Source organism: Oryctolagus cuniculus, chromosome 7 (genome assembly GCF_051225735.1).
Source record: "Oryctolagus cuniculus isolate XC-2025 breed Fujian yellow rabbit chromosome 7, ASM5122573v1, whole genome shotgun sequence".
Classification (NCBI taxonomy): domain Eukaryota; kingdom Metazoa; phylum Chordata; class Mammalia; order Lagomorpha; family Leporidae; genus Oryctolagus; species Oryctolagus cuniculus.
Genome location: NC_142873.1, coordinates 128,824,544 through 128,851,402, shown reverse-complemented (window position 1 = coordinate 128,851,402; position 26,859 = coordinate 128,824,544). Strand labels below are relative to the sequence as shown.

The window sequence follows — 26,859 nt, the reverse complement described above, 5'->3', positions numbered from 1 at the left end:
AAATGCTTCATTGCCTCATCCTTCTCCTTGGGAAACACAATGAGACAGAATCCCACGGGGGCTTAGAGGTAGGGCTAAGCAGGAACTGTCACCATTGCACCTGCACATGTCTCTCCTCAAAGCTTGGTACCTGGGTTCCAAGAGAGGGCAGCCTACAGGGAGCTCCCTGGACGTTCCTGATTGAAGGTGCTTGGCCTTTTTGACCCAGCTGCCTCCCCAGTCACAGCATCACTTCCTGCCCAGATTCAAGGGAAACACATGGACCCCACACTTCGGTTGGAAGAGGGTCAGATAAATTTATGGACAGATTTTAAAACCACCACAATGGAATGTGTCAAACCTGGGAGACAAAGGTGATGACGGCTCTAAGTCTGTCCAAGAGGGATGGGCCTCTCTCTCTCTCTCTCTTCCTGTCCCACCCCTTTCTCAGCATTTTAATGCAGTCTCCTGAAATATGTTTGTCTACCAGAGCAGGGTTCATAATGTGACCTCTCCCCTCCCCTGTGCAGGTGCCCCCGGAGGAGCCTGGGAGACGAAAACTGCGTTCAGTGCCATGGGCAGCGCCCTGCTTTCTGGGCCCCACGCTAGGCTCGTCCACATTCCGCTTGTCCATTCTTGCTATACTCTTTTTTTTTTTTCTTGCCATATTATTCTCTTTGGAGTAGGAATAACTAGGGCAAGGGTCCTGACTGCTGCATCCCCTAATTTCTTAGGAGTTTTATTATAGAATTAAGATTTCAGAATTTCTTTTCATAATGATCCCATTTAATGTTAAGAGAGCCAAAATCAAGATTAAAGGGGGGCTCTCTCCAGGGCCCTGCCTGGAATTTATCTTCATTTATAATTGCTTTGAAATGAAAAATGGCAGTCTCCTCCCAGGGAGAATTGCCGTTCCAGGAATTAGTGGCAGGCAGGGCCCTAATCAGGGCTGTGGTCAACAGCCGCAGAGGGAGCTGCTCGTCCGTCTCCTCTGCGGAGGAGAGAAATCGCAAAAGCCAAAGTTTTTTGGAAGAAGAAATTAACAACTTCTGTTTGGAATTTTAAGTGTGTATGTGTGTGTGTGTGTGTGTATGAATATATTAGTATTTCTCAAAAATAAACAGTTACCTTAGGGATATAAAAATTAGTATGGATGACTTAATTAGAGGCAGACTAATTCACTGTAATTTGCCAAACGCATGCTTGCCAAACATCAATTGACCAAATGACCAATTTGCTGAGTGGCCAATTTGCTAAATTTCCAATATACTAAAAACGTGTTTCTTTAAATATTTGTAAAGTTTGTCACAATTCATGGTGGTTGTAACCTTAGGGCCTGCAGGAGGTGAGAGATGCAGGAACTTCAGAGTTAAGGCTTCTGGCCCCTCTCTGCCCCCCAGACCCCCTTTCTACTCTTGCTGGCACCTGGGTCTCCCTCGCCCTACATCCTCTCAAACTGGACAGCTGGGCTGTGCAGCCTAGCGAGCCCCAGCAGGTCCCCTCTGCAGCCCCTCCCTGTCTCTCCAACCGCAGAGAACCTGGGCAGAGACAAAAGAAGATTCCTTAAGATGCTGCTAAGACAACGAAATGAGAGCCCTCGCATTCAGACTTTGCATACACCTTCAGAAGCTCTTTAAAATCAGTCATCCGCCTGCGTTACCTATTGCTACACAGAAACAGTCACCCTGAAACGTAGTAGCTGCAGGCAGTGGACGTTCATCATCTCACACAGCACTGTGGGTTGGCTGGGAGCAGCCTCCTTTGAGTGGTTCTGGCTCAGGGTCCTTGTGAAGTTGCAGCCACCCTCTGCTGCTCCTGCGCACCAGCAGGAAGCCGCATGGGAAGCAGAGTGGCCCAGATGCAAACCAAGCGTGCTGCCACCCCAAGTGGTGATTCAACCACAGGGCCAAATGCTCGCTCACCTGTACATTTACTTATGCAACAAGAATGAGCACTGGGCTGGCGCTGAGCCTGTAGTGACAGGTGAAAAAGGGCCGTGCCCTCCGCGAGCTTCATTACAACAGCAATAGTAACGGGACTGAGGACTGGTCGTGGGTGCTGCTGACCGAGAGCAGCCCTTTGAGTGTCTCACGCAGCCCTCACACAGCCCTATCAAGCAGGTACATCCCGGGGAAGGATGCCACGTCCCAGAGCCATTAAATAACCTGTCCAAGGCCTGGAAATCAGTGGAGAAGTCGCGGGTCCCACCCAGGCCGGCCGGCTGCTGCACCCATGTCCTCACCACCGCCCCATCAAGATCTTAGTTCTTAGCAGTTTGTGGAAGCAGACAAATCCTGACGGTGGACAACAGCGTTAATAATACAGGAAAACTATGTTTTAAACATTACATATGCTTAGCTTTATGCCCTTTACTGCATCAATAGTATGAGACCTCATTTTTTTTCTAAAGATTTATTTATTTGAAACCCAGAGTGACAGAGGGGGAGAAACAGATTTTCCACCCACTGGTTCACTCCCCAAGTGTCCCCAACAGCCCAGGCTAGGCCAGGTTGAAATCAGGAACCAAGAACTCCATCCAGGTCTCCCACGTGGGTGGCAGGAACCTAAGCACTTGGGCCATCACCTGCTGCCTCCCAGGCGCCTTAGCAGGGAGCTGGATCAGAAGCTCAGAGTAGCTGGGACCCAAACCGGCACTCTGATGTGGGATATGCATGTCCCAAACGGCACCACAACACCTGAATACACAAGACCTCAACTTGTACCTCCAGGAGCCTGCGTCTCTGCCTTGCTCTCCTGAGCTCACACCGCAGCCTCTCCTGCTGCACAGGAGGCCGCCTGTCCCGTGCACCTTCACCAAACAGCAGTCGCAAGACTCTCACGCTGAAGAACGGCGTCCTGTATTTTTTTAATTTGCTATTTTTAAAAGATGCATTACTTCCTCAAACGTATATGCACATTCAACGGTGATGGCTTAAAGGCACAATGAATTGGCTGGATGGACTGGGTGCACTGTGCCTGCAGAAGCAGATAGCAGTGGCAGACACAGTGCAGTGGTTAGTGAGCCAGCCAACCCCGGCATTAAGTACTCTATGGCCTGGCTTTAAAAAAAAGGCGAATGTGGCTCAGTGGGTTAAGCCTGGGACACCCTCATCCATACCAAAGTGCCTGGGTTTGAGTCCCACCTCTGCTTCTGATTCAGTTGCAGAAAATGAGGGCCTAAGTACTTGGATCCCTGCCATCCACGTGGAAAACGGGATAGAATTACTGGATCCTGACTTCTACCTGGCCCAGCCCTCACTCTAGTCTGGCATTTGGGGAGTGAACCAGTGGATGAAAGATCTCTGTCCTTGTCTCTGTCTCTTGTTCTTCCTTTCAAATAAAATAAATATTTTTTAAAATTGCAGGGGGTGGCCATTTGGCCTAGTGATTAAGACCCTATATTGGGGCCAGCGCTGTGGTGCAGCAGGTGAAAGCCCTAGCCTGCAGCACTGGCATCCCATATGGGCACTGGTTCGAGTCCCAGCTGCTCCTCTTCTGATCCAGCTCTCTGCTGTGGCCTGGGAGAGCAGTAGGAGATGGCCCAACTCCTTGGGCCCCTGCACCCAACTGGGAGACCCAGAAGAAGCTCCTGGCTCCTGGCTCCTGGGTTCAGAACAGCTCAGCTCTGGCCATGCAGTCATTTGGGGAGTGAACCAGCAGAATGGAAGACCTCTCTCTCTCTCTGGCTCTACCTTGCTCTGTGACTCTGTCTTTCAAATGTGGCGAATAAACGGGTAGATAGGAACTGTCTCTGTGTGCCTCTCAAATTTTTAAGTGAATAAAATGTATGCTTAATATGTCAACATTGGACATTGAATAGGTTGTGGTGAAACAAGTAGTGAAATGCCCGGGAGAGAAAGATCATGCAGTTGGTCAGGAAGATGCGGGGCGCTGGCCTCCGCCTTCCATCGGCGTGCGCCCCAGGCATTCCCACCCGCGGGGCTGCGTGGAAGCGCGCTTCTCACATGTGGCCAGTAGGCGGCAGTTCCATCCGGAAGTGCCCGGGGCAGACCCGGGCTCCCGCAGCAGGGAATCTAAACGAACCCTCCTTGGCGGGCGAGAGCACCTTGGAAGCGGTTGCAGGGGTTAGTCGCGGTGCGCAGGTGCAATGCCAGGTCGAAGGTCCCTGTGCCAAAGGAACACGAAAGCTGCTGCCACGGTCTGTCTCCGCCGCACCGTGAGCACCTGGGCAGGTCGTCAGTCTCCATTTCCCCCTCGGGCCGGTGTGGCGATCAGACAGGTGTTGGCCAGGGTGTCGTCTGTGGCTGGCAGGCCGTGCTTGCCGCGGCTCTTCTCCTCTCCGGACCGAAGGAGCGGGGCCTTGAGCGAGCGGCAGGCGCCTTGCGTCAGTCTCCTTCTCCGGCTTCCCCAGCACTAGCGCGGGAGCCGTCCCGCGCTCCCTGGGTCCCCTCGCGCTGCTTCTCGGCGGCATCCGGCGTGAGCCCAGAGGCGCTGGAGCCGGTGTTCCTCTCAGCATCCACGCCCCTTGCCACCTCTATGATGGGACCGGAACGCACTTCTGCAAAGCACTTGCCAAATGTCGGGGCACTGCCCGTGCCCTCTGCTCATCCAGCCCTCACCAGAGGCCGCTGAGGTCCACCCCACCATGGCTCCCGTTTTACTGGTGAGGAGCCAGTGGAGTGGCTGAGTGGCGTCCCTGTGGTGGAAAACCCTCACCTGAGCCCCAAGACCCAGGTCTCCCTTTGTCTTATGAATGTCTCCATTTGCATCTCACCCCCACGTTCAGAGCTGGGCTCCTGATATCCCTGCTCTCCAACAAGCACCCAGCCACCCAGGGTAGCCGCTGGGTGCTCATCATCCCTTCCTGCCTCCCCCTAACAAGACCAGTCACTGCTCTCTCCTCCCTACAGCTCAGATCTGCCCCCTCCTCTCCACCCCGCCTCCACTGCTGTCATTCAGGGCTTCGTGCTCGTCACCTGCACTAACCTCTGAACTGATCTCCCCCCTCCCTCCAGGGTGACGCCCACAGCTGGTTTTCCTGGTCCACTGCCAGAGTGGAGGCCGTGGAGCTTGGTGGTGAAGAATACGGGGCTCAGGCAGTGTCTTGTTTTGGACAAAGAGAGTTCCCATCCCATAATAATTCACTTCCAAAATGCCTGTTACAGCTAAGGCTGGGCCAGCCAAGGTCAGGGCCAGGAGCCAGGAACTCAATCCAGGTCTCCCATGTGGGTGGCAGGGACCTTAAGCCATCACCTGCTGCTTCTCAGGGCCTGAATTGGTGGGGAAGCCGGAATTGCGAGCCGGAGCCGGGACCACAACCCAGGCACTCAGATGTGATGCGGGCATCTTAATTGCTAGGCTAAGCGCTCATCCCCAGACAGTGTCATCTTGATGAGGTACTTGACTCTTGGGCAAGCTGCTCCAGCATTTTGAGTCTGAGTTTTCTCTGAAAGGAACGGGGAGAGGCCTACTGTACTGGGTTGCTGGCCCTGCAGGAGCCAAAGCTGCCTGTCTTACCTCCATGGGCTCATCTCTCACTCCACGGCCCAGCAACCTCTGCCCCAGCCGGTCTTCCCTTGCTTGCCTGGCTCCAAACATGACACGGCACTGTCCAAGTGGCCCTTGTCACATTCCAGCCCCTCCCCTCCCCCCTGGCTTTAGTGAACTCACAGGTGACCTCCAAGAAAGCTGTCTTCTAGTTGGCTTGTCCCACCTCCTCCACCCCCCATCACCCAGCCTGGCTTCCTTTCTGTCCCCATGGCCTCTCCAACACGGCATCAGAAATGCTAGTTTCTTTGTGATGTCCCCTAGCACACAGGCCCCTGGCACACGGAAGATGCTAAGTATTCTGCTGGAAAAGCGGACGGATCGACGAATAAAGCAGGGGCCGCCTCAGTGGAGGGCAGCTGAGTGTTATCAGCACCACAGGCGTGTGGCGAAGCTGCCAGGGACAGCAGCCGCCCGATGCTCTCTGGATGCCTCTGCCATGCTCTGTGACTGGCACGGCGCACAGAGGGCGGAGCTGGCCATGGTTCCTGCAGAGACATTTGGGCAGGGATGAGCACTTTGACTTTGCATGTAAACAGTGACAGCTGTGAATTCTAAAACTCAATCGAAAATGACTCAGTGAATAGATCTTCGCTCTTCCAAGGAGCTGCAAGTGCTGCAGATACATAATTAATGAAAGATCAAGCAGTTGGTGTAATGTGAACAAGCAGAACTAGGTATTTGTCTCCTGGAGTCCTTAATCCTACATGGGCAGAACCTGCTGCTTGTGGTCGGGGAAATGTCATAAAAACATCTTCATCTGCTCACTTCTACGCCGTGCGCCCATCGCGTGTTTTCTTCCTGCAGGAAGAGCTGTCGGGCACAGCAGTTTCATTTTCCCAGGGCGTCCTGGGCACTGAGGAGTCCTAGCCAAGCCAGGCCTCATCAGACACAGGAGGACCCAAAGCACCCCTCCAAAAAGTCAGCCACACTGATTTTTTTTTTTTTTTTTTTTGACAGGCAGAGTGGACAGTGAGAGAGAGACAGAGAGAAAGGTCTTCCTTTGCCGTTGGTTCACCCTCCAATGGCCGCCATGGCCCATGCACTGCGGCCAGCGCACCACACTGATCTGATGGCAGGAGCCAGGTACTTATCCTGGTCTCCCATGGGGTGCAGGACCCAAGGACTTGGGCCGTCCTCCACTGCACTCCCTGGCCACAGCAGAGAGCTGGCCTGGAAGATGAGCAACCGGGACAGAATCCGGTGCCCCGACCGGGACTAGAACCCGGTATGCCGGCGCCGCAAGGTGGAGGATTAACCTAGTGAGCCGCGGCGCCGGCCAAGCCACACTGATTAAGAAGAGGGAAGAACGGGCTTCGTGCGAACAATAGAGCGCGTGAGGAGACGTCAGGGTGGCAGGCACAGCTGGGACAGGCGGGATCCAGGCTGCTGTCTCATCCAGATGAGGGAGTTGCAGGGCAGAGGGAGCCAGGGAGGCTCGTGTGCTTGGCACCTTCCCAGAGTTGGTCCTTTTCCCCTCCGCAATGGTGCTTGATCAGCAGTTCCAATCCAGAGCCGCATCTGAGCAACCCAAGGCTCTGGGGGACTGGGCGACAGGGACCACAGGGCTCCCCTGGGACAGCTGCAAGAAAGGGGAAGTGCAGAAGCCGCGGCTGGGCAGTCACAGGAAGCGTTTCTGAATTGGGGGAGCCCATGGAGGAAAGGGGCCACCCCAAAAACCCTGTCCCCCCAAGTGCCAAGGAGCCCTGGACGTGGCAGTGCAGGACGTGCCGGAGGATCTTCCGCCTGCAGGTCAAGTTTGGATTCTGGGGAAACAAGAGGAGACCAGAGGGGCTCTGTGTGGGGCCTCAGGCCCGGGGCTCCCTGGTGTGCCCTGAGCTCTGAGGCTTGCAGTGGACAGGAGACCGCCCAGATCTGGCGCAGGGGTTGGGCTGCTTCTTCCTGTTGGGTGCTTTTCTTTACTTTTCCTTAGATGGAGGTGCCAGCCAAAACTGCTTCTCTCCTTCCTGCTGGAGGCCTGGGAGACTCAGCAGCCAGGCAGGATGGTGGAGTGTGCAGGGTGCAAACACGGCAGGGCCCCAGCCTCTGCCCTCCCAAACCACCGCTCTGTTGGTGACGGCCAGTGACAGCGCAGTGTCGGGGAGGGCCCCAGGCAGCAGGGCAGAGCCGCCCTGGAGGCATCACCCACCGGGTCAGCAGTTTCTAAGCACGAAGCTGCCATCCCCCACGTGGTCTTTAGCCTACAGGCATGCAGGATCCAGTCAGCTCTTTCCTTGTTTAGAAAAGATTTATTTGTTCTTTTCTTTATTTGAAAGGTAGAGCAACAGAGAGAGAGCCACAAAATAAGCTGGGTGCCCATTAGTTATTTTCAACACGTGTGGAGCTTGCACCTTGTGCTGGAATGGCCCGAGGCTCTGGGTTCTCCCACGCGTCAGAGTGTCCCCTGCGAGGTCGCACACTAGGGAACTGACTGTCGCCGCTGTTCCATGGCAGGAAAACACTGCTCTGGGCTGAGAGATGCTGGAGAGCAGAGGCAGGTGGAGAACAGGCCAGAGACAGCTTCTGATCAGTTAGTTTCTCAGCTGAGTCTTGGAGTAGCAATGGCCAAGAGAAGAGGACGCCAGTTTCTGACAGTGCACCTGGGTCATTTGAACCCACCCTCCTCCCGGGAAGCACTGAAATATCTAGAAGAAAAAAAACTGCAATCTTATTAATAGCATCGGAGAGCAGTGCAGTGAGGACTTGCCAGACCAAAGGCTGGGGGAACGGCGGGGCCCGGGAAGCAAGCCCAGCACTCAACGCTGAGGCCGTCTGCAGATCCTGAAGCAACTGAGCAGCATCACCAGCAGGGGTGTGGGTGTAGGGCTCAGGGGCCAAGCTGGAACTTGGGACACCCAAGACCCCTATCAGAGTACCCGGTTCAAGTCCTGGTTACCCCACTTTGAGCCCGGCTTCCTGCTAATGTGGAGGCAGCAGGCAATGGCTAAGGTAGTTGAGTCCCTGCCACCCACGTAGGAGACCCAGAAGGAGTTCTGGGCTACTGGCTTCAACTGGCTATTATAGCAGGCATTTGGAGAGTGAACCAGTGGGTGGAAGACACCTCTCTGTCTCCTGTGTCACTGCCTTTGAAATAAAAAGGAAAAACAAACAACAACAACAACAACAAAAGGCCAAGGAGAGAGAAGGCAACCAGGGCCTGCCAGAGGTGGAAGTCTGAGACCCCCAGGCTCAGAGGTAAAGGCGAGCCAGAAGGAAGCCATCAGCACCGGGCAGCTTTTCATTACACAACAAAATGCCTGCGACAACTAACTTAATAAAAGGTTTATGGAGGTCACTGGTTTGGAGGCTGAAGTCCAAGTTTAGGTGGCCCCGTTGCTTTGGCTTCCCTGGAGGGTGGCAGATGGTAACAGCCGAGCATATGCTGAAGAAAGATCATATGCTGAGCCAGGAAGCAGAGAGAGAGAGGGACTTAGCCCCAAACTCAGTCTTTTATAACAACCCTGTGCCAAGAACAACCTCGGAGGGCTTGTCTGCAATGACCTAGGCCCCCTCCCCATAGAACTGTTCTGAGAAAGAAAGCCTTCAACACACAGGCCTTTGGGGGTCACCCAAACTGGTATCCTGACCATAGCACCTCCCCTCCAGTGGTCCTGTGTGCGTTACACAGCCACCCACTGGTCCAGGCAGCCTCGAGTCTTTTTTTTTTTTTAATATTTATTTATTTATTAATTTGAAAGTCAGAGTTACACAGAGAGAGGAGAGGCAGAGAGAGAGAGAGAGAGAAAGAGAGAGAGAGAGTCTTCCATCCGATGGTTTACTCGCCAATTGGCCGCAATGCCTGGAGCTGCTCTGATCTGGAGCCAGGAGCTTCCTCTGGATCTCCCACACGGGTGCAGGGGCCCAAGGTCTTGGGCCATCTTCCACTGCTTTCCCAGATCAGAAGTGGAGCATCCGGGTCTCAAACCAGTGCCCACATGGGATGCCAGTGCTTCAGGCCAGGGCATTAACCCGCTGAGCCACAGCACTGGCCCCCTCGAGTTGTTTTGTTTTTTAAGATTTTATTTACTTATTTGAGAGGTAGAGTTACAGAGAGAGGAAGATACAGAGAGAAAGCTTTTCCATCCACTGGTTCACTCCCCAAATGACCGCAAAGGCCAGAGCTAGGCCTATCTGAAGCCAGGAGCCAGGAGCTTCTTCCAAGTCTCCCACATGGGTACAGGGGCCCAAGCACTTGCACCATCTTCTACAGCCTTCCCAGGCCATAAGCAGAGAGCTGGATCAGAAGAGGAGCAGCCGGGATGCAAACTGGCCCCCATATGGGATGCCAGCACTGTAAGCTGTGGTTTAACCCATTATGCCATAGTGCCAGCCCCAACCTCAAGTCTTAAGGTGCCTGGTAGAAGTAAGTACAGGGGCTGGCGCCGCTGCTCACTAGGTTAATCCTCCGCCTGCAGCACCAGTACCCCGGGTTCTAGTCCTGGTTGGGGCACTAGATTCTGTCCCGGTTGCTCCTCTTCCAGTCCAGCTCTCTGCTGTGGCCCGGGAGTGCAGTGGAGGATGGCCCAGGTGCTTGGGCCCTGCACCCACACGGGAGAAGCACCTGGCTCCTGGCTTCAGATCAGCATAGCTCCGGCCGTAGCGGCTATTTGGGGAGTGAACCAATGGAAGGAAGAACTTTCTCTCTCTCTTTCTCTCTCTCTCTCTCACTCTCTCACTGTCTATCTGTCAAATAAAAAATTAAAAAAAAAAGAAAGAAGTGTAAATACTCTTTGGAAGAGAGTGTCTTTATCCTCAGCTCTCAATATTTTTGGTACAAGTATTCAAATACAAGGCCAGGGGCCTCTAAGTCCCAGGGGCCTCTAAGCTCGACGTTTGATCCAGCTCCCTGCTAAGGGCCTGGGAAAGCAGAGGAGGACTGCCCAACTGCTTGGGCCCCTGCACCCACATGGGAGACTCAGAAGTTCCTGGCTCCTGGTTTCAGCCTGGCTCAGCCCTTTGCTATTGTGGACATCTGGGGAGTGAACCAGCAGATGGAAGATCTCTCTCTCTCTCTCTCTCTCTCTCTCTGCAACTCTGACTTTCAAATAAATCTTTTTATTTTTTATTTTTTTATTTTTGACAGGCAGAGTGGACAGTGAGAGAGAGAGACAGAGAGAAAGTCTTCCTTTGCCGTTGGTTCACCCTCCAATGGCCGCTGTGGCCAGTGCGCTGCGGCCAGCGCATCACGCTGATCTGAAGGCAGGAGCCAGGTGCTTCTCCTGATCTCCCATGGGGTGCAGGGCCCAAGTACTTGGGCCGTCCTCCACTGCACTCCCTGGCCACAGCAGAGTGCTGGCCTGGAAGAGGGGCAACCAGGACAGAATCCGGCGCCCCAACTGGACTAGAACCCGGTGTGCCGGCACCGCAAGGTGGAGGATTAGCCTATTGAGCCACAGCGCCGGCCTCAAATAAATCTTAAAAAGTAAATAAATAAATAACAAATACAAGGCCAACTCCAAGCATAACAAAATCAAGTACACAAAGAAGTCAGGAAGAAGTCATAATAAATTGGAACTAGGAGAATGGAAATAGACTCACAAAGACTTCAGATATATTATTAAATACAGATTATTAAAAACTAAGGTATCTGGGGTCATCGCTGTGGTATAGCAGGTAAAGCCACTGCCTGCAGTCCCAGCATCCCATATGGGTGCAGGTTCGAGTCCCAGCTGCTCCACTTCTGATCCAGCTCTCTGCTGTGGCCTGAGAAAGCAGTGGAAGATGGCCCAGGTCCTTGGGGCCCTGCACCCGCATGGGAGAACCAGAAGAAACTTCTGGTTCGTGGCTTCAGATCAGCACAGCTCCAGCCATTTCAGCCATCTGGGGTGTTACCCAGCAAATGGACGACTTCTCAACCTCTCTCCCTCTGTGACTTGGCCTTTAAAATAAATATTTTTTTTTTTTATAAAAAGAGTAAACCTACCAAGAAGACACAGCAATCCTAAATGTATATGCATCAAACATGAGATCCACAAAATATATGAAGCAAAAGATGATAGAATTTTTAAAAATCTATAACTATTGTTGGAGACTTCAATACCACTCTTTTGACAACTTATAAAACAGCACAACAGAAAAATCAGCAAAGATACAGAAGAACTCAACAACACTATCAACCAACAAAATTTAATTGACATTTATAGAACCCAGTTCTGGGTTGGCATGTGGCTCAGCTGGTCAAAGCCCCAGCCTGCAGTGCCAGCATCCCATATGGGCACCGCTTTGAGCCCTGGCTGCTCCACTTCCAGTCCAGCTCCCTGCTTATGACCTGGGGAAGCAGTAGAAGATGGCCCAAATCCTTGGGCCCCTGCACCCGGATGGGAGACCAGGAGGAAACACCTGGCTCCTGGCTCTGGCCAGCATGGCTCTGGCTGTTGTGGCCATTTGGGGAATGAATCAGCAGATGGAAGACCTTTCTCTCTGACTCTCCCTCTCACTGTCTGTAACTCTACCTCACAATTAAATTTAAAAAAAAAAAGTGAAACCCCACTGCTGTTGGTTCTAGGCCATCTCTTCAAGGACAAGTGTTCAGTGAACAGTTCTGGAAGATGAAGACAGTATCCACCTTAGCAAAGGGCAGGCACACTCACTGCTTATGCTGTAACATGCAGGCTCTCTGCAAGGAACCAGGATTCCTCTCCATAATACAAGTCACTGCATGAGCAGGCACCTGTGTCACCGCTATGGGACCAGGTGGGAAGGAAGCTGACATAAGAGAAAAGCCATACAGTCAATATGAAGCAGATAAAAGGGGACATCACCACAGATGCCGCCTTCATTCAGATGATAAAAGGACAAAATAATGAGCAACTTTCTTCAGTGTTTGAAAATTTAGATAGGAGCAGGCGCTGTGGCGGAGCAGGTAAAGCCGCCACGTTCAAGCCCTGGCCGCTCCACTTCCAATCCAGCTCTCTGCTATGGCCTGGGAAAGCAGTGGAAGATGGCCCAAGTCCTTAGGCCCCTGCACCCACGTGGGAGACCTGGAGGAAGCTCCTGCTTCAAATCAGCCCAGCTCCAGCCATTGTGGCCATTTGGAAGCCAAGCCCTCCCTTCTCTCTCCCTCTCTGCTTCTGCCTCTCTGCAATGTGGTGGAATGAGAAGGTGAGAAGGTCATGAGAAGATGAGAAGGTCAAGGTCATGCCAAGATGGCCGCTGACAACAGAAACTGCCTGGCAACAGGCCGTGATTGGATGACTTCAGAAACCACATGACAACAGAGCCTGACTGACAACAGGCTGTGATTGAATGGCTTTGGAAACTGCCTGGCAACAGGCTGTGATTGGTTAGGGCATAGACCCCCCGCCTTGACCGGATTGGCTGCCTTGGCTATATAAGCTGCTGTAGCAACTGAAATAAATGAGTCTGCAGGCTGCTTGCCTCAGGCCTGCTTTCACCTGACTCCCGGGGTCTGGGGTCTGTGTGGTGACTCCATGCCTCTTGCCCCCACCACGCTCCGCCTCTCAGAATGAATCCTCTCAGAAGAAATCAACTTCAACATCGCAACTCTGCTTTTCAAATAAAATAATAAATAAATCCTTCTAAAAATTGGATAACTGCTAGAAAAATACAATTTATCCAAGTGGACTCAAGGAGAAATAGAAAACTTATATGGCCTCTAATCATTAAAGAAAATGAATCAATAATTTAAGATATTTTTCCATAAGATCAGATAACTTCACTGGAGAATTGTATCAAACATTCAAGAAAAAAAGTTTATTCTTAAGCAAACTCTTCCAGAGATTAGAAAAAGAGGGCATATATCCCTAACTCATAAGACTAACATCATATTTTTTAAGATTTTATTTATTTATTTGAGAGGTAGAGTTACAGAGAGGTAGAAGCAGAGAGTGAGACAGAGATTTTCCATCTGCTGGTTCACTCCCCAAATGGCTGCAACAGCCAGTGTTGAGCTGATCTGTAGCCAGGAGCCAGAAACTTCTTCCAGGTGCAGGGGCCCAAGTTCTTGAGGCATCTTCCGCTGCTTTCCAGACCATAGCAGAGAGCTGAATCGGAAGAGGAGCAGCCGGGACTTGAACCAGCGCCCACATGGGATACAGGTACTGCAGGTAGCGGCTTTACCTGCTCTGCCACAGCATCGTCCCCTAATAACATCATCTTACTATCAAAATCCATCAATGAAGGGGCTGACGTTTTGGCACAGCAGGTAAAGCCACCTCCTACAACATTGCCATCCCATATGGGTGCTGGTTCAAGTCCCAATTGCTCCACTTCTGATAGCTCCCTGCTAACACACCTGGAAAAGCAGCAGAAGATGGCCCCAGTATTTGGGCCCCTGCTAACCATGTGGGAGACCCAGATGGAGCTGCTGGCTCCTGGTTTTGGCCTGGCCCAGGGCTGGCAGTTGTGGCCATCCAGGGAGTGAAACAGAAGATGGAAGCTCTCTCGCTCTCGCTCTCTCTCTCTCTCTCTCTGTAACTGACTTTCAAAATAAATCATTTTTAAAAAATCCATCAATGACAGAAAGTAAAAGAAATTATAAATGAATCTTATTCATGAACATAGTAAAACGTCTGTATGAAATATCAGCAAGTTGAATCCAGCAGTACATGCAAGGGTAATGTGTCATCTAGGAATCTCATCTCAACTGATAAAAATCTCTGAAACCCAGCCCCTTCCATGCGGGATGCAGGCAGCACAAGCAGCGCCTTAACCGCTAGGCCAGTTGCCTGCCTCTCTTAAAAGGGGCATGGCGACCTTGGCTCTTGCTGTTTAGCAGTGGATCTGCTTGTTATGCCTCGCTAAGTCAAGCATCTGCCTCCATAAGCCAGCTACTTGGCCCTGCCTGAGCAAAGCCTCAAAAAGATGGGTTACTGGGCAGGCATTTGACCTGGTACATTGGAGCAGCTGGGTCTGAGTCCTGGCTCCAGCTCCTCACCCCAGCTTCCAGCCAGCACAGACCCGTGGAGGCACAGTAATGGCGGAAGTCATTGCTTCCTGCCACTGATTGTGTTGTGGCTCCTGGCTAGGCCCTGGCCCTGGCCATGGCAGGCATTTGGGAGTGAACCAGCAGATGGGAGTGCTCTCTCTCTCTCTCTCTCTCTCTGCTTCCCAAACCAGAATGTTTTAAAAAGTTGTTACCAACTTACAACTGTTTCTGTGCCCAGAACTCTCTGTGTGAAGACAAGCCAGGCTCCCGATCTCGCTCCTGTGCTCCCACATAGTCATTCTGCCCCCACAGTCGCCTCCCTTTTCACCCACCAGCAAACACGTTTCTTCCACTGTTCCTACTGGGTAAAACCTCACAAGGAAGGAAGAGGCTAATTTTCATTATTCAAACAGATAATACAGCTCATGGTTCTCATGAGTCTACATTGCAGTCTGTGGTGCAAATGAGCTAACTAGGGGAACAAGAACCTTGCCTACACCCTGTCTTGCCTAGGAGCCAATGGGGAGAGAGATGCCACACCTGACCCCTGAGCCCTCTTCCGTCCTGTGTGAAACCTGGACCACTTCTCCAAGCCACACCTCTGTGGGGGCCTCTCAGCCTCCACTCCCACATCCTCCAGGCCTCCTTGATGGTCGGGGTCAGGTCCAGCCCTTCTCCTCCCCCTTGCTCCCAAGGCGCGCAAGGCTGAGGTGCCCGGCAGTACCAGGCGCTAGGAAGGGTAAATGACGGCACAGGGCAAAGAGAAGCGACCAGACGCTTGGCGTCCTCCGGGGAAGTGGAGTCCAGGGCTCTGCAGCGTCTCTGCCTCTCCGCAGCCATCGAGCTAATCAAGGACCTGCTGGGTTACGACGTGCGCTGGCCGCTGCTCCAGGGCCTCGTGGCTCTGCTGACACCGCCCGCCAAGGAGACCTCCAAACTGCAGCGCAAGATCCTCACCGGTAACACCCGCCCCCGACGCGGCTGCCTGGGCGGGGAGCCCCCCACACGCACACCCCACCCCACCCCCGGTCTCAAGGCGTGCTCTCCCGCAGATGCCTCGGTTCTGCAACTCACCGGCCACCTGCCCGTGTTTTTGCAGCAGGCTGCAGCGGCCAAGGCCATCGGGTAGGCTGGCAGGGGCGCCGGGGGCGGGGGGAAGGAGCCCTGGCCCTGGTGGGTGGGGGAATCCCAAGGCGTCGCCCCAGCCGGGATCCCTGGCCCAGGGTCCTGGCGCGCCGCGACTTGGCCGTCGCCGAGGAGATGCTGCACCTGCACGTGGTGCACAGGCTGATGACCGCCATGGGCAACATGGACCACAGCAACAGCCAGCGGCTGGCCAGCCTCGCACTGCAGGTGCGTGCCTGGCAGATGCGTTCTAGGTGGGGGCAGGGGTTCGGCGCGGGGCGGGGCGGTCACGGCCGCACCACGAACCTCTCCCACCACCACCACCACCACTACCACCCGCAGTTCTTCGTGCAGACGTTCCCGTTGGTGGAGGAGCACGTGCACCAGGCCATGGGCGAGGAGCTCTACCAGCTCTTCGCAGTGAGTGCCCCCGCCCGCCGGCCTTGCCCAGCTCGCGCCCACGCGGGTCCTTCCCTGCACCTCTCCTGTGGCCCACGCCCAACTCCCAAGTCCAGACTGCCACAGGGCGCCGCAGCCGGCCTTTCTTGCCCCCGTCCTCAGAGCAACGCCGAGAACTTGTACCTGAAGATGGACAGCATCCAGGCGGACATCTTGGCGTCCAACAAGGTCAACATTCCCAAAGGTGAGCGGGCGCGCGGGCACCTGGAGCGCAGGCGCAGCCGGCGCGCGAGACTCACGCCCCGGGCCCGCCTGCAGCCCTGCGCCTCTGCGGCGTCTCCGGAAGCAACTTGAACTTGATCCTTGGCCCCGACGATCCGGACCACCTGGGCTGCGTCGCAGACTTCGAACGGCAGGATGACGAATCGCAGGAGTAACAGAGTCCTCGAGGCGGAGCAGGAAGGCCCCGGCGGGAGGACCCCGGCTCAGGGAGACCCCGCTTGGCAGCAGCGGGAGGCGAGGAGGTGGGCGCGCGGCGCGAGGGAGTGCTGCCTGCAGAGAGCTCAATAAAGAGCCCAGATGTCCGTGTGTCCTCGAGTGTGTGTGTGGGGGGGGGGGTGTTGCGGGCCTGAAGGGAAAGGAACAGGGAGTCTCTGCTCAGCTCCCTGATGCCTGTTCCCGCCTGCTGTTGCGCGCCCTCTCCGGTTGCCTCGTGTTCTCTTCGGCTGATTTCTCCTCTGTCCAGCTGGAGTGACCTGCTCCCACACCCTGGCCAGGTCGCAGCATCTTGGGTACCTGTTATGGGCCAGTGCCCCCACCGTTTCTGTTTCCACTTTGCTGTCTCTAAAACCCAACTTACCCTGGGCCGCCTCCCCCCCCACACACACACTGAGAACGAAGCAGGGGCGCGTCCCTTGCGGTCACCCTGTCACATCGGCGTCTGTTCTGTCCGTTGACTCGGCCTCCCAGGTCTCTCCGGAATCCGGCCACTCGTCACGCCCGCCGTTGCCAGCAGCCCGAGCTAAGGCGCCATCACCTCTCGACGTCACTCTGCTTTTCTCCCTGTTCTCTTGTCAACACCGCGGCCAGAGTCCTCTGTTGAGACTACAGACCCTGTCACTGCGTGCAGAACCCCAGGGGCCTGCCCTTGCGCTCGGGTAGAGCCGCGGCCTCTGCAGCCTGCGCGGCCCTAGGTGACCCGCCCTCCCACCCCCTCCCCGAACTGCCCTCCACTCTGCTCCAGACACTGGACACACACCCTCCCCCCTTCAAGCTGATGGACAACTCCTGCTTTAGGGCTTGGATCCTGACCCCACCCTCCGCCCAGCACCTCACCCGCACACCCATTTCACCAATAGCTCCATCACCTCCCTACAACACCACACGAAGGCACCTTTCCAATGAGAGCTACTGTTTTGTTTTTTTTTTTTCAATTGAGACACATTCTCCCTCTCTCTCTACCCAAGCCCCTGTTCCTTACTCTGCTGCTTCCCCCACAGCATTCCCTTATTTATGGTGTTTTCTGTCTGTCTTTCGACCTGGCTGTAAGCTCCACTTGGGCGGGGGTGATCTCTCGGAGGATGCCCAGTGTGCATGAATTTGTGGGGCAATCATCCCACCAGGAAATGAAGTCAAACGGCGATAATTCTGCAGGCTGCCACAAGAGGGCATCACAGTTCTGCTATAATGGGCCTAAGGCAGCCCAGCTTTCCCCAAACTGGTTTCGAGGCTCAGATTCCCTCCCTTAGGAAAGAAAAGTTAACAGAGTGCAAAAACATGTTACATACAGCTAAATGGATTTATCTCTCTTTCTAAAAATTATTATTTATTTATTTGAAAGAGTTACAGAGAGGCAGAGGCAGAGAGTTTTCTTTCTTTCTTTCTTTCTTTTTTTTTTTTGACAGTTTTAGACAGTGAGAGAGAGAGACAGAGAGAAAGGTCTTCCCTCCATTGGTTCACCCCCCAAATGGCCACCACAGCCAGCGCGCTGCGCTGATCCGATGGCAGGAGCCAAGTGCTTCTCCTGGTCTCCCATGGGGTGCAGGGCCCAAGCACTTGGGCCATCCTCCACTGCACTCCCGGGCCACAGCAGAGAGCTGGCCTGGAAGAGGAGAAACCGGTACTAGAACCCGGTGCCCATATGGGATGCTGGTGCCGCAGGCGGAGGATTAACCAAGTGAGCCACAGTGCCGGCCCTGAGAGAGTTTTCCATCCACTGATTCACTCCCCAAATGGCCATAAAAGCCTGAGCTGGGCCGATCCGAAACCAGGAACTTATTCCAGTTCTCCCACATGGGTGCAGGGGCCCAAGCACTTGGTCCATCTTCTACTGCTTTCCCAGGCCATCAGCAGGGAGCTGGTTCAGAAGTAGAGCAGCCGGGACTCAAACTGGCGCCCATATGGGATGACGGCCCTTGCAGGTGGCGGCTTTCCCTGCTACACCACAGAACTGGCCCCTGAATTTCTCTTTTTAAAACTATTTTCATGTATTTACTTTAGAAGCAGACAAAATAGATCTTCACTGCTCAAATGCCCACAAGAGCTGGGAATGGGCCAGAAGCCAGGAACTCATTCTGTGTCCTATGGGTGGCAGGGGCCCAGCTACTTGAGCTGTCACTGCGGCCTCCCAGGGTGCACATTAACAGGAAGCTGGAGCCAGGTACACAGATGAGATGTGGGGTGTGCCGACTAGTGTGAATCTCTGGGTCCAATGCCCATCCCTGAATTTCCTATCTTAAAGAAGTGTCCTTCTCTCTGATTTAAAAATATTCTTACTGGTGTGGGTGTGAATGTCCTTTCTTTTGTATAATGATGGAAAAAAATAATTTTTTTGTAAATCTCTTTAGAAAATCAAAAAATCTGGGAACCACAGGTCTAAAATAATCACAGTTTAATAACAATGGAACTGTAAATCATAATACAAATATCTAAAATATGTTCAGTAAGTTGAATTTATTAATATTTCCTCTGATTTTTATTTTGAAAAATGCAAAGCTACAAATAGTTGAAATAGGGACAGTGTTGTGGTGTAGCAGGTTAAGCTGCTGCCTGCAACACTGGCATCTCATATGGGCGCGAGTTTGAGCCCCAGATGCTCCACTTCTGATCCAGCTCCCTGCTAATGGCCTGGGAAAGAAACAGAAAAGAGTGCTTGGGCCCCTGCACCCACGTGGGAGACCAGGATGAAACTCCTGGCACCTGGTTCAACCTGGTCCAGCCCAGCCATTGCGACCATTTGGAGAGTGAACCAGTGGATGGAAGATCTCTGTATCTCTCCCTCTCTCTGTAACGCTTTCAAATATATGAAATAACTTTTTAAACAGTTGAAATAATACAGTAAATACTTATACCAGAATATACCCTTTAACCCATTTGCCTTCTTTCTCTGTGTGTTTGCTAAGCTATTTGGAAGTTATCATAGATATCACAGACCAAATACTTCACTGTGTTTTGACAAGGAACAAGGATATTCTACATAATTACATCATTCTTTTTCAAAGATAGGTTTATTTATTTATTTGAAAGGCAAACAGCATCAGAGAGAGAAGAAGAGAAAGGTCTTCCATCCACTGGTTCACTCCCCAAAATGGCTGCAACAGTCGAGGCTGGACAGGCTAAGCCAGGAGCTGGAAATCCATCCTGGTTTCCCAGGTGAGTAGCAGGAGCTCAGGTACTTGGGCCACCTGCTGTCTTCCCAAAAGCATTAGCAGGAGGCTGGGTCAGAAGTGAAGGAGTCGAGGACTTGGACTGGCACTCCGACGTGGGATGTGGGTATCCCAAGAGCAGCTTAACCTGCTGCACCACAACGCCCATTACAATATTCTTGTGGTGGTTTGAGTTAATGACCTCCAAATACATCATCCCAACCCCTGGAACCTGTGAATAGGTTGCCCGACATAGCATAATGTTGCTGATATGATTTAGGTGGGAACAAGGCAGTCACACAGCCCTTAGGAGAGCAGGAGAACCCAGAGTTAGTCCTGGGTGACCTAACAGACACAAGGTGTCAGGATGATGGGTGAAGAGGTCACAAGCCAAGGAAAGCAGGTAGCTACTAGAAGCTGAGAAAGGCAGGAAGCATTCTGCTCTGAAGGAACACAGTCCTGCCAACACCTTAATTTAGACTTCTGACCACCGGAATTTGGGAGAATAGATTTGTGTTAAGCCATGCAGTTTCTGGTCATTTGTTACAGCAGGAACAATAAAATTAACGTAATTAAGCCGGCGCCGCGGCTCACTAGGCTAATCCTCCGCCTGCGGTGCCGGCACACAGGGTTCTAGTCCCAGTCGGGGCGCTGGATTCTGTCCCGGTTGCCCCCCTTCCAGGCCAACTCTCTGCTGTGGCCAGGGAGTGCAGTGGAGGATGGCCCAGGTGCTTGGGCCCTGCACCCCATGGGAGACCAGGAGAAGCACCTGGCTCCTGCCTTCGGTTCAGCGCAGTGTGCCGGCCGCAGCGCACTGGCCATGGTGGCCATTGGAGGGTGAACCAACGGCAAAGGAAGACCTTTCTCTCTGTCTCTCTCACTGTCCACTCTGCCTGTCAAAAAATAAGAAATAAAATTTTTAAAAATTAATGTAACTATTAATTCATTAATACCTAAAATAACACACGACACTAAAATGTCCTCAATTGCCCTACTCAGAAAGTTGGTGGGGAAATGGAATTCAAAAATAAGTCTTTTTGAGGTACAGTGACAGATCATCTCATTCTAATTACCAACTCATTCTTGGCTATTGTTATAAAAGATCAAAGATAAGGGGAGAAAAAAATCACTACGGAGTTCCCCCAAAAAACTGAAAATAGAAGCGAGGTGAATGAATGCTACCTTGCAACCATGAGAGCTGGTGCGCGTCCTTTCAGCTACCGCACACGTTCCCCAAACTACCTACACAGTGAAGGAAACATCTCACAAGAAAACTATTGTGATGATATTATAAGCTACTCAGTTACTGTCTTTCTTTATACAACCGTTATTAGCCTTGCTAGTGCAAGGCCTCAAAAAATTGGGTTAAGACTCAGAATTGTTCCTCTCCACGGAAATCTTTAGTAAAAGGCGAAAGATTTATACGATCTGAAGAGAAACCAGAGTATGCCAACCACTTTGCCACACAGTCCTCGGGTAACGATAACTCCTAGGTCAGCAGTGGTAACTATTTACCTAAAAGACTGGTGATTCTGCTTTCCTCTTTCACAGTCGTATAAAACAACGTCACTTTTAGTAGGGAGAAAAAGGTAGAAAGAAACGGCATAATCCATCCACTTTAACGTAGGGAAGGTTCTAGGCGCAGTGTGTTGTGGGTATGTAAATGACGCTGCGTCGTCGACTTCTGTTTCCGGAAACACCTTAAACACTTCGTTTTCCGGTTAGGCCGGCGTAGGGCCACCACTAGGGGGCAGAGCAGACGCCAGATTTACGGGACTGCAGACCTGGTCCAACTAGAAACTTTTATAATTGGCATCCCAAGTTAAAAAAAAAATTTGTTTTGAATTAAAAAACAGAAAGGGGGGGACGGGCGTTTAGGCAGCGGTTAGGAGGACGTTTAGCAAACCCGGCTCCGCCTCTGATTCCACAGTGATGACTCACGTTCTTGGGTCCCTGCACCCTGTTGAGAGATCCGGATGGAGTTCCTGTCCTGGCTCTCAGCTTCTGCCTAGGCTCAACTTCCAGGGGTGGAAGATCCCACTCTTTCTGCCTTTAAAGTAAAATTAAAATTAGGAAGAGGAGCCGGCACTGTGGCACAGCTAGTTAACGCCCTGGCCTGAAGCGCCGGCATCCCATATGGCCACCGGTTAGAGACCTGGCTGCTCCTCTTCTGATCCAGCTCTCTGCTATGGCCTGGGAAAGCAGTAGAAGATGGCCCAACTCCTTGGGCCCCTGCACCCATGTGGGAGACTTGGAAAAAGCTCCTGGCTCCTGGCTCCGGATTGGCACAGCTCCGGCAGTTGCAGCCAATTGAGGAGTGAACTACAGATGGAAGACCTCTCTTTCTGTCTCTCTTTTCTCTGTGTAACTCTGACTTTCAAATAAATAAATAAATCTTTTAAAAAAATTAAGAAGAAAAAACGGATTAAAAACGATTGTCTCATTACACTCCTTCAGTACACTTTCCTTGAACACTTAGCTGTGCTAGGCCCTAGGGGACAGGACATGCGTGATGAGCACGGGCAGGAGAATGTTCAGGGGCACAGGGGACAGCTGTTAAAGAATCCCAAAAAGTCGAGGGGAGAGGGCCTTCTAGGGGGAGCAATGTGAGTCCCAGGGCAAGAGCACCTCTTGATGGGCCTTCCATGCCACACTAAGAACTTGGGTTTACCTTGAGGGAATTTGGGTGTGAGAGTGAAAAAGCCATTGAAAAACTTTAAGGAATACTATGATCAGATTTTTAAAGCAATGTTATCACCACCCGGAAGTGAACGGTATCTCCCACACCTGGAAAAAGACTCACATGTTGAAGTCCCAACCCCCCCATACCTCAGAAAGTGCCTTTATTTGGAAAGAAGTCATTCAACAGAAGGGCTCCAGAACTGTGGGATAATTTCTGATAAGCAATCCAGTCTGGAGGTCTTTGTTAAAGTAGCCCTAGCAAATATACTTAATAGACCTGAGTGTTTCTTAGAAATGCAACTTGGGGGAGCCAGGGGGCGACATGGTGATGTAGCAGGTGAAGCCATATGGGCGTCCCATATGGGCACAGGTTCATGTCCCATGCAGCTGGCCCAGGGGATGGCGTGGATTGCCTGAGGACAAGAAGCTGGGACAGGTCCCTGGAGAACAGCCACAGGACAGAGGCCTGCGGCGGCAGGACAACATAGGGAGTGTGCACTGCCCAGAAACCAAGGGCAGAAGAGAATTGTCAAGAAAGGAGTGCTCAGCTGTCCAGCGGGTGATCAGGGAGCCTCGCTGGATTTAGCAACAGCCAGAGCTGTTTCCGGAGGAGCTGGGAGGCAGGGCGTTCAGGCGGAGAGCAGAGGCAGCGCTCTCCGAGATTGGCTCTGAGAAATTCAAGAGAGCCCAGCTGGAATGGGTGTCGGATCAAAGGCAGCCTTTTTTCACTTTTCCTTTCATTAATATCAGGAGCGTGTTCAGGAGAGGGAGTGAAGACTGAGGAATGACAAACCATGGAGGACTGGGAAATGGCGGGGCTGGGGCCACTTCAGGCAGGGCAGGGTGGGGGCCGGTGGGAGAAGGGGAAGGTGGGGGTGGCCACCCCACTCAGAGCTGGGCCTCCATCCTACCTCCCCGCAGGTCTCCCTGCTCCTGCCCCTCTTCCCTGCGGCCTCCTTACCTGGCAGAGCCCCGGCCCTCTGCCCTTTCAGCATCTGCCCTGAGCCAGCTGGGCCTCCAGCAAAGTCAGACAACCGCACAAACCTCTGATGAGCCTGGTCTCGCGGCCTGTGATCATAGGCCCTGTCCCCCACTGCGGGCACTGATTGTATGCCTGCTGCTCTCTCATCCCCTGCTTCCCAGCCTGCCAGCACCTTGCCCTTCCGCCCTCGGCCCTCCCAGGGCGGACCCCTCCACCAGGGCTTGTCCCCTGCTGAAGAGCGAGGAAGGAGAGAAGGAAGGGGCCCTCTAGACCCACATCCCCCCTACCTCATCCCCCTTAACCACAGCGCAGATAAAACTTCACCGTGTGTGTCTGTTTCAGATAAAAACCAGACGGAAACTTCTTTGTTTAAACAACAACTTCACAGGGAGCGCTGTTGTGCAGCGGTTAAGCCGCTGCTTGCTATGCCAGCACCCGGTGTCTGAGCGCTGGTTCCGGCCACTCCACTTCTGATCCAGCTCCCTGGAGTGACTACCAAAGGTTGGGAGGGTGGGAAGTATAAAAGGAGTTTGGGTTTTGAAAAATGAGGGGGAAAAACTTATCAAGCAGGTATACTTTGATTTTCCATTATATTTCGATAAAGCAGTTTAAAAAAAAAAAAAGCCAGAAGTTCTCTCAGTTCTGGAGGCTGGAAATTCCAGATGAGGGGTCTGGCACGGCTGAGCTCGGGGTTGCAGACTTCTTGAGTCTTCACAAGGTGGAAGGATACTAAGTGAAAAGCTTCAAAGGTCTTTACAGTTGAACTCCAAATTAGGTTGTCGTTCTTCCTGAGGGGAGGTAGGGGCCTATTTGATTTTGCTGGGCATTGTTCATGCTTTGTGACTGCTGAAGTGGACACAACCTACGTGTCTGAGGTTGCTGGGGGAGCAGCAGGTAAAATAATGTTGGAATAATGTACCAGATGTCACACTACATCAGAAACATGTATTTAGAAATCTAAAGGAGACCTATGATACAATATCATAACTTTCTTTTTAGGAGCTGGTGCTGTGGCACAGTGGGTTAAGCACTGCCCGCAACACCAGCATCCCAAATGGGTGCTAGTTCACGTTCCAGCTGCTCCGCTTCCCATCCAGCTCCCTGCTAATGTGCCTGGGAAGGCAATGGGCCAAATGCTTAGGATCCTGTATCCATGTGAGAAACCCAGATGGAGTTCCAGGCTCCTGACTTTGGTCTGGCCCAGCCCCAGCTGTTGTAGCCATGTAGGAGTGAGCCAGCAGATGGAAGCCCTCATGCATGCTCTCTTACTCTTCCTCTCTCTGTCACTCAGCTTTTTTTTTTTTTAAGATTTTATTTATTTACTTAAGAGGTAGAGTGACAGAGAGAGGTGTGGGGAGCAACTGGGAGCAACTCGGACTAGACTAAGTTACTGGAATTAAGACTTATTCTATGCATCTGCTCTCCCACAATATGGCGCTGGGAGAGGAGGAAACAGCTTCTACACAGCTGCCTCCAGTTCAATCAATAAACTGTAGGACCTGCTCCTGATTGGAGGAGAGCAGCATACGCGGCGTGTGGGTAGCAGAGTTGGGATTGGTGGAAGAGGACTATAAAGGAGGAGAGAGACAACATGCACCAGGAACATCTATCTGAAGGAACACCTGTGCAGCCCCCGAGAGGGCCGGCCGGCCGGCGGTGTGCCGCTCCCCCGCGGAAGTGGGGAAAGTGGCAGGGGGAACCGCCCTTCCATGGAGGTGGAAGGGTCGGTAGCCAACCCGGGAAGAACAGCAGCAAACCCGGGAAGGGCCGAGCAGACAAAAGAACAATGCAGGGTCCTGTGTCGTTCCTCCGCGAAGAGGGGGAGTGACAGAGAGGGAGACACAAAGGTCTTCCATCCACTTGTTCACTACCCAGATGGCCCACAACAGCCAGAGCTAAACTGATCTGAAGCCAGGAACTAGGAGCTTCTTCCAGGTCTCCCACATGGGTGGCAGGGCCTTCTTCTACTGCTTTCCCAGGCACATTAGCAGGGCACTGGATTGGAAGCAGAGCAGCCAGGGAAAGAGCCGGAGCCCATCTGGGATGCAGGCATTGTGGACAGCAGCTTTGCCCACTTGGCCACAGTGCCAGCACCACGTAGATTTTTATTTAAGGAATTTCACATCCTGTGATTCTATTCACTACCCATTAAGATCACCTTAGTTCTAAAGCTTGAGTCAAGATCTCTTCCAGATAGCCTCCTCTGAAAGAACTGATGTTTAATTCACAGCTGTATCAGCCCACAGTTCACAATTCTTTTATTTGGGTCTCTTTTATATCCACTTGAATTATGGATAGACAGATGACAACTTCAAAGTTCCCCACCTAGAATCTCATATCAGTGCTTGGTTCAAGTCCCAACTCTGCTTCCAATTCCAGTTTACTGCTAACACGCATCCTGGAAGGCAGCTGATAATGCCTTAAGTACACGGGACCCTCTATGCACATGGGAGACCTGGACTGAGTTCCAGGCTCCTGGCTTCTTGTGCCACCCTCTCTGTTACAATCATCGGGTGTGAACAGGTAGATGGAAGATTCTGTGTGTGTGTGTGTGTGTGTGTGTGTCCCTCCCTCTTGGTTGCTTTGCCTTTAAAATAAATAAATAGATATCTGAAAAATTAATAAAGGTAAAAAACAAGTGGGTTTTGTTTTATATTCACACAACAAAAAGTATAGTTGTAGGAATTCTTTTCAAAAGGGAATATAGACATAAGTGGTTGCTAGAATTGATTCAATTGCTCGCTTATCAGGAATGCTCTTGGAGTCGTCCTGCTGTTTTACTTGACTGTCTCGAGTGATGATTAATACCTAAATCAGTGGCTGTCACAACTCCAGAAAAAATATCCACGTCCAAGCCAAGACATAGGTGAAGCACCCTCTACATCACTCTTTTATTAGGAAACAACATACCAGGGCCAGCATTATGGTGTAGTGCATAAAGCTGCCACCTGCAGTGCTGCATCCCATGTGGGCACTGGTTTGAGTCCCGGCTGCTCCACTTCCAATCCAGCTCCCTGCTAATATGCCTGGGAAAGCAGTGGAAGATGGCCTAAGTCATTGGGCCTGTACATTCATGTGGGAGACCTGAATGAAGTTCCTGGCTCCTGGCTTCAGCCTGGCCCAGCCCTGGTCATTGTGGCCACTTGGGGAGTGAACCAGCAGATGGAAAATCTCTCCCCCCCACCTCTGCCTCTCCCTCTGTAAAGAAAGAGAGAGAAAGAGGAGAGAGAGAGAGAGAGAGAGAGAGAGAGAGAGAGGAGGGAGAAAGAGAAAGGGGAAACAACATGTTGCTCATAAGCCCCACCCCCAGAACACTCCTGCTTGCATTTCATTGGCCAAAACAATGTGACATGGCCAGCTCTAATTACATGGGAGTCTGGGAAAGCAAGTATAAAGCTTTTGGATCTTTACTGTAGAGAGGAATAAGGAAGATGGAAGTGGGAAGGGATCGTTCCTGGATTAGCCATTAACAGTGTAGCCATAAACAATGGGCTCATTTGTGTTCAAGCTTCCTTGTTTTCTTTATCCCTTCCTGATACCTTTTGGATGAATGCTCACCCTGATCTTATTACTCCATGATTTCATTTTGACTGCGATCATCCTGCTATTCAATCTATATTTGGATTTCAGCTATTAAATTTTTCAAACCCAGC

At 52.1% G+C, this 26,859-nt stretch overlaps 1 protein-coding gene and 1 non-coding gene across 4 annotated transcripts in view; one reads left to right on the top strand and one right to left on the bottom strand.

Annotated features, from left to right (window-relative positions):
• ARMH1 (armadillo like helical domain containing 1) overlaps window positions 1-16,482 on the top strand; it is a 50,286-nt gene extending 33,804 nt beyond the window's left edge. For 2 of the 3 annotated variants that reach the window (XM_017346361.4, XM_089300793.1), the window contains 6 exons: window positions 15,211-15,333; window positions 15,427-15,499; window positions 15,598-15,727; window positions 15,842-15,919; window positions 16,061-16,142; window positions 16,217-16,482. In XM_017346361.4, coding sequence (XP_017201850.3) covers window positions 15,211-15,333; window positions 15,427-15,499; window positions 15,598-15,727; window positions 15,842-15,919; window positions 16,061-16,142; window positions 16,217-16,335 — 605 coding nt within the window. In that variant the 3' untranslated portion in view covers window positions 16,336-16,482. Of the gene's footprint in view, window positions 1-15,210; window positions 15,334-15,426; window positions 15,500-15,597; window positions 15,920-16,060; window positions 16,143-16,216 lie in introns of all 3 variants that reach the window. The other variant, XM_089300792.1, reaches the window with a different exon arrangement.
• Window positions 16,483-20,874: 4,392 nt separating this feature from the next.
• LOC127493775 (U5 spliceosomal RNA) lies at window positions 20,875-20,990 on the bottom strand. Its single transcript, XR_007924319.1, has one exon. It is a non-coding gene; the product is annotated as a U5 spliceosomal RNA (small nuclear RNA).
• Between the last annotated feature and the right edge of the window lie 5,869 nt (window positions 20,991-26,859).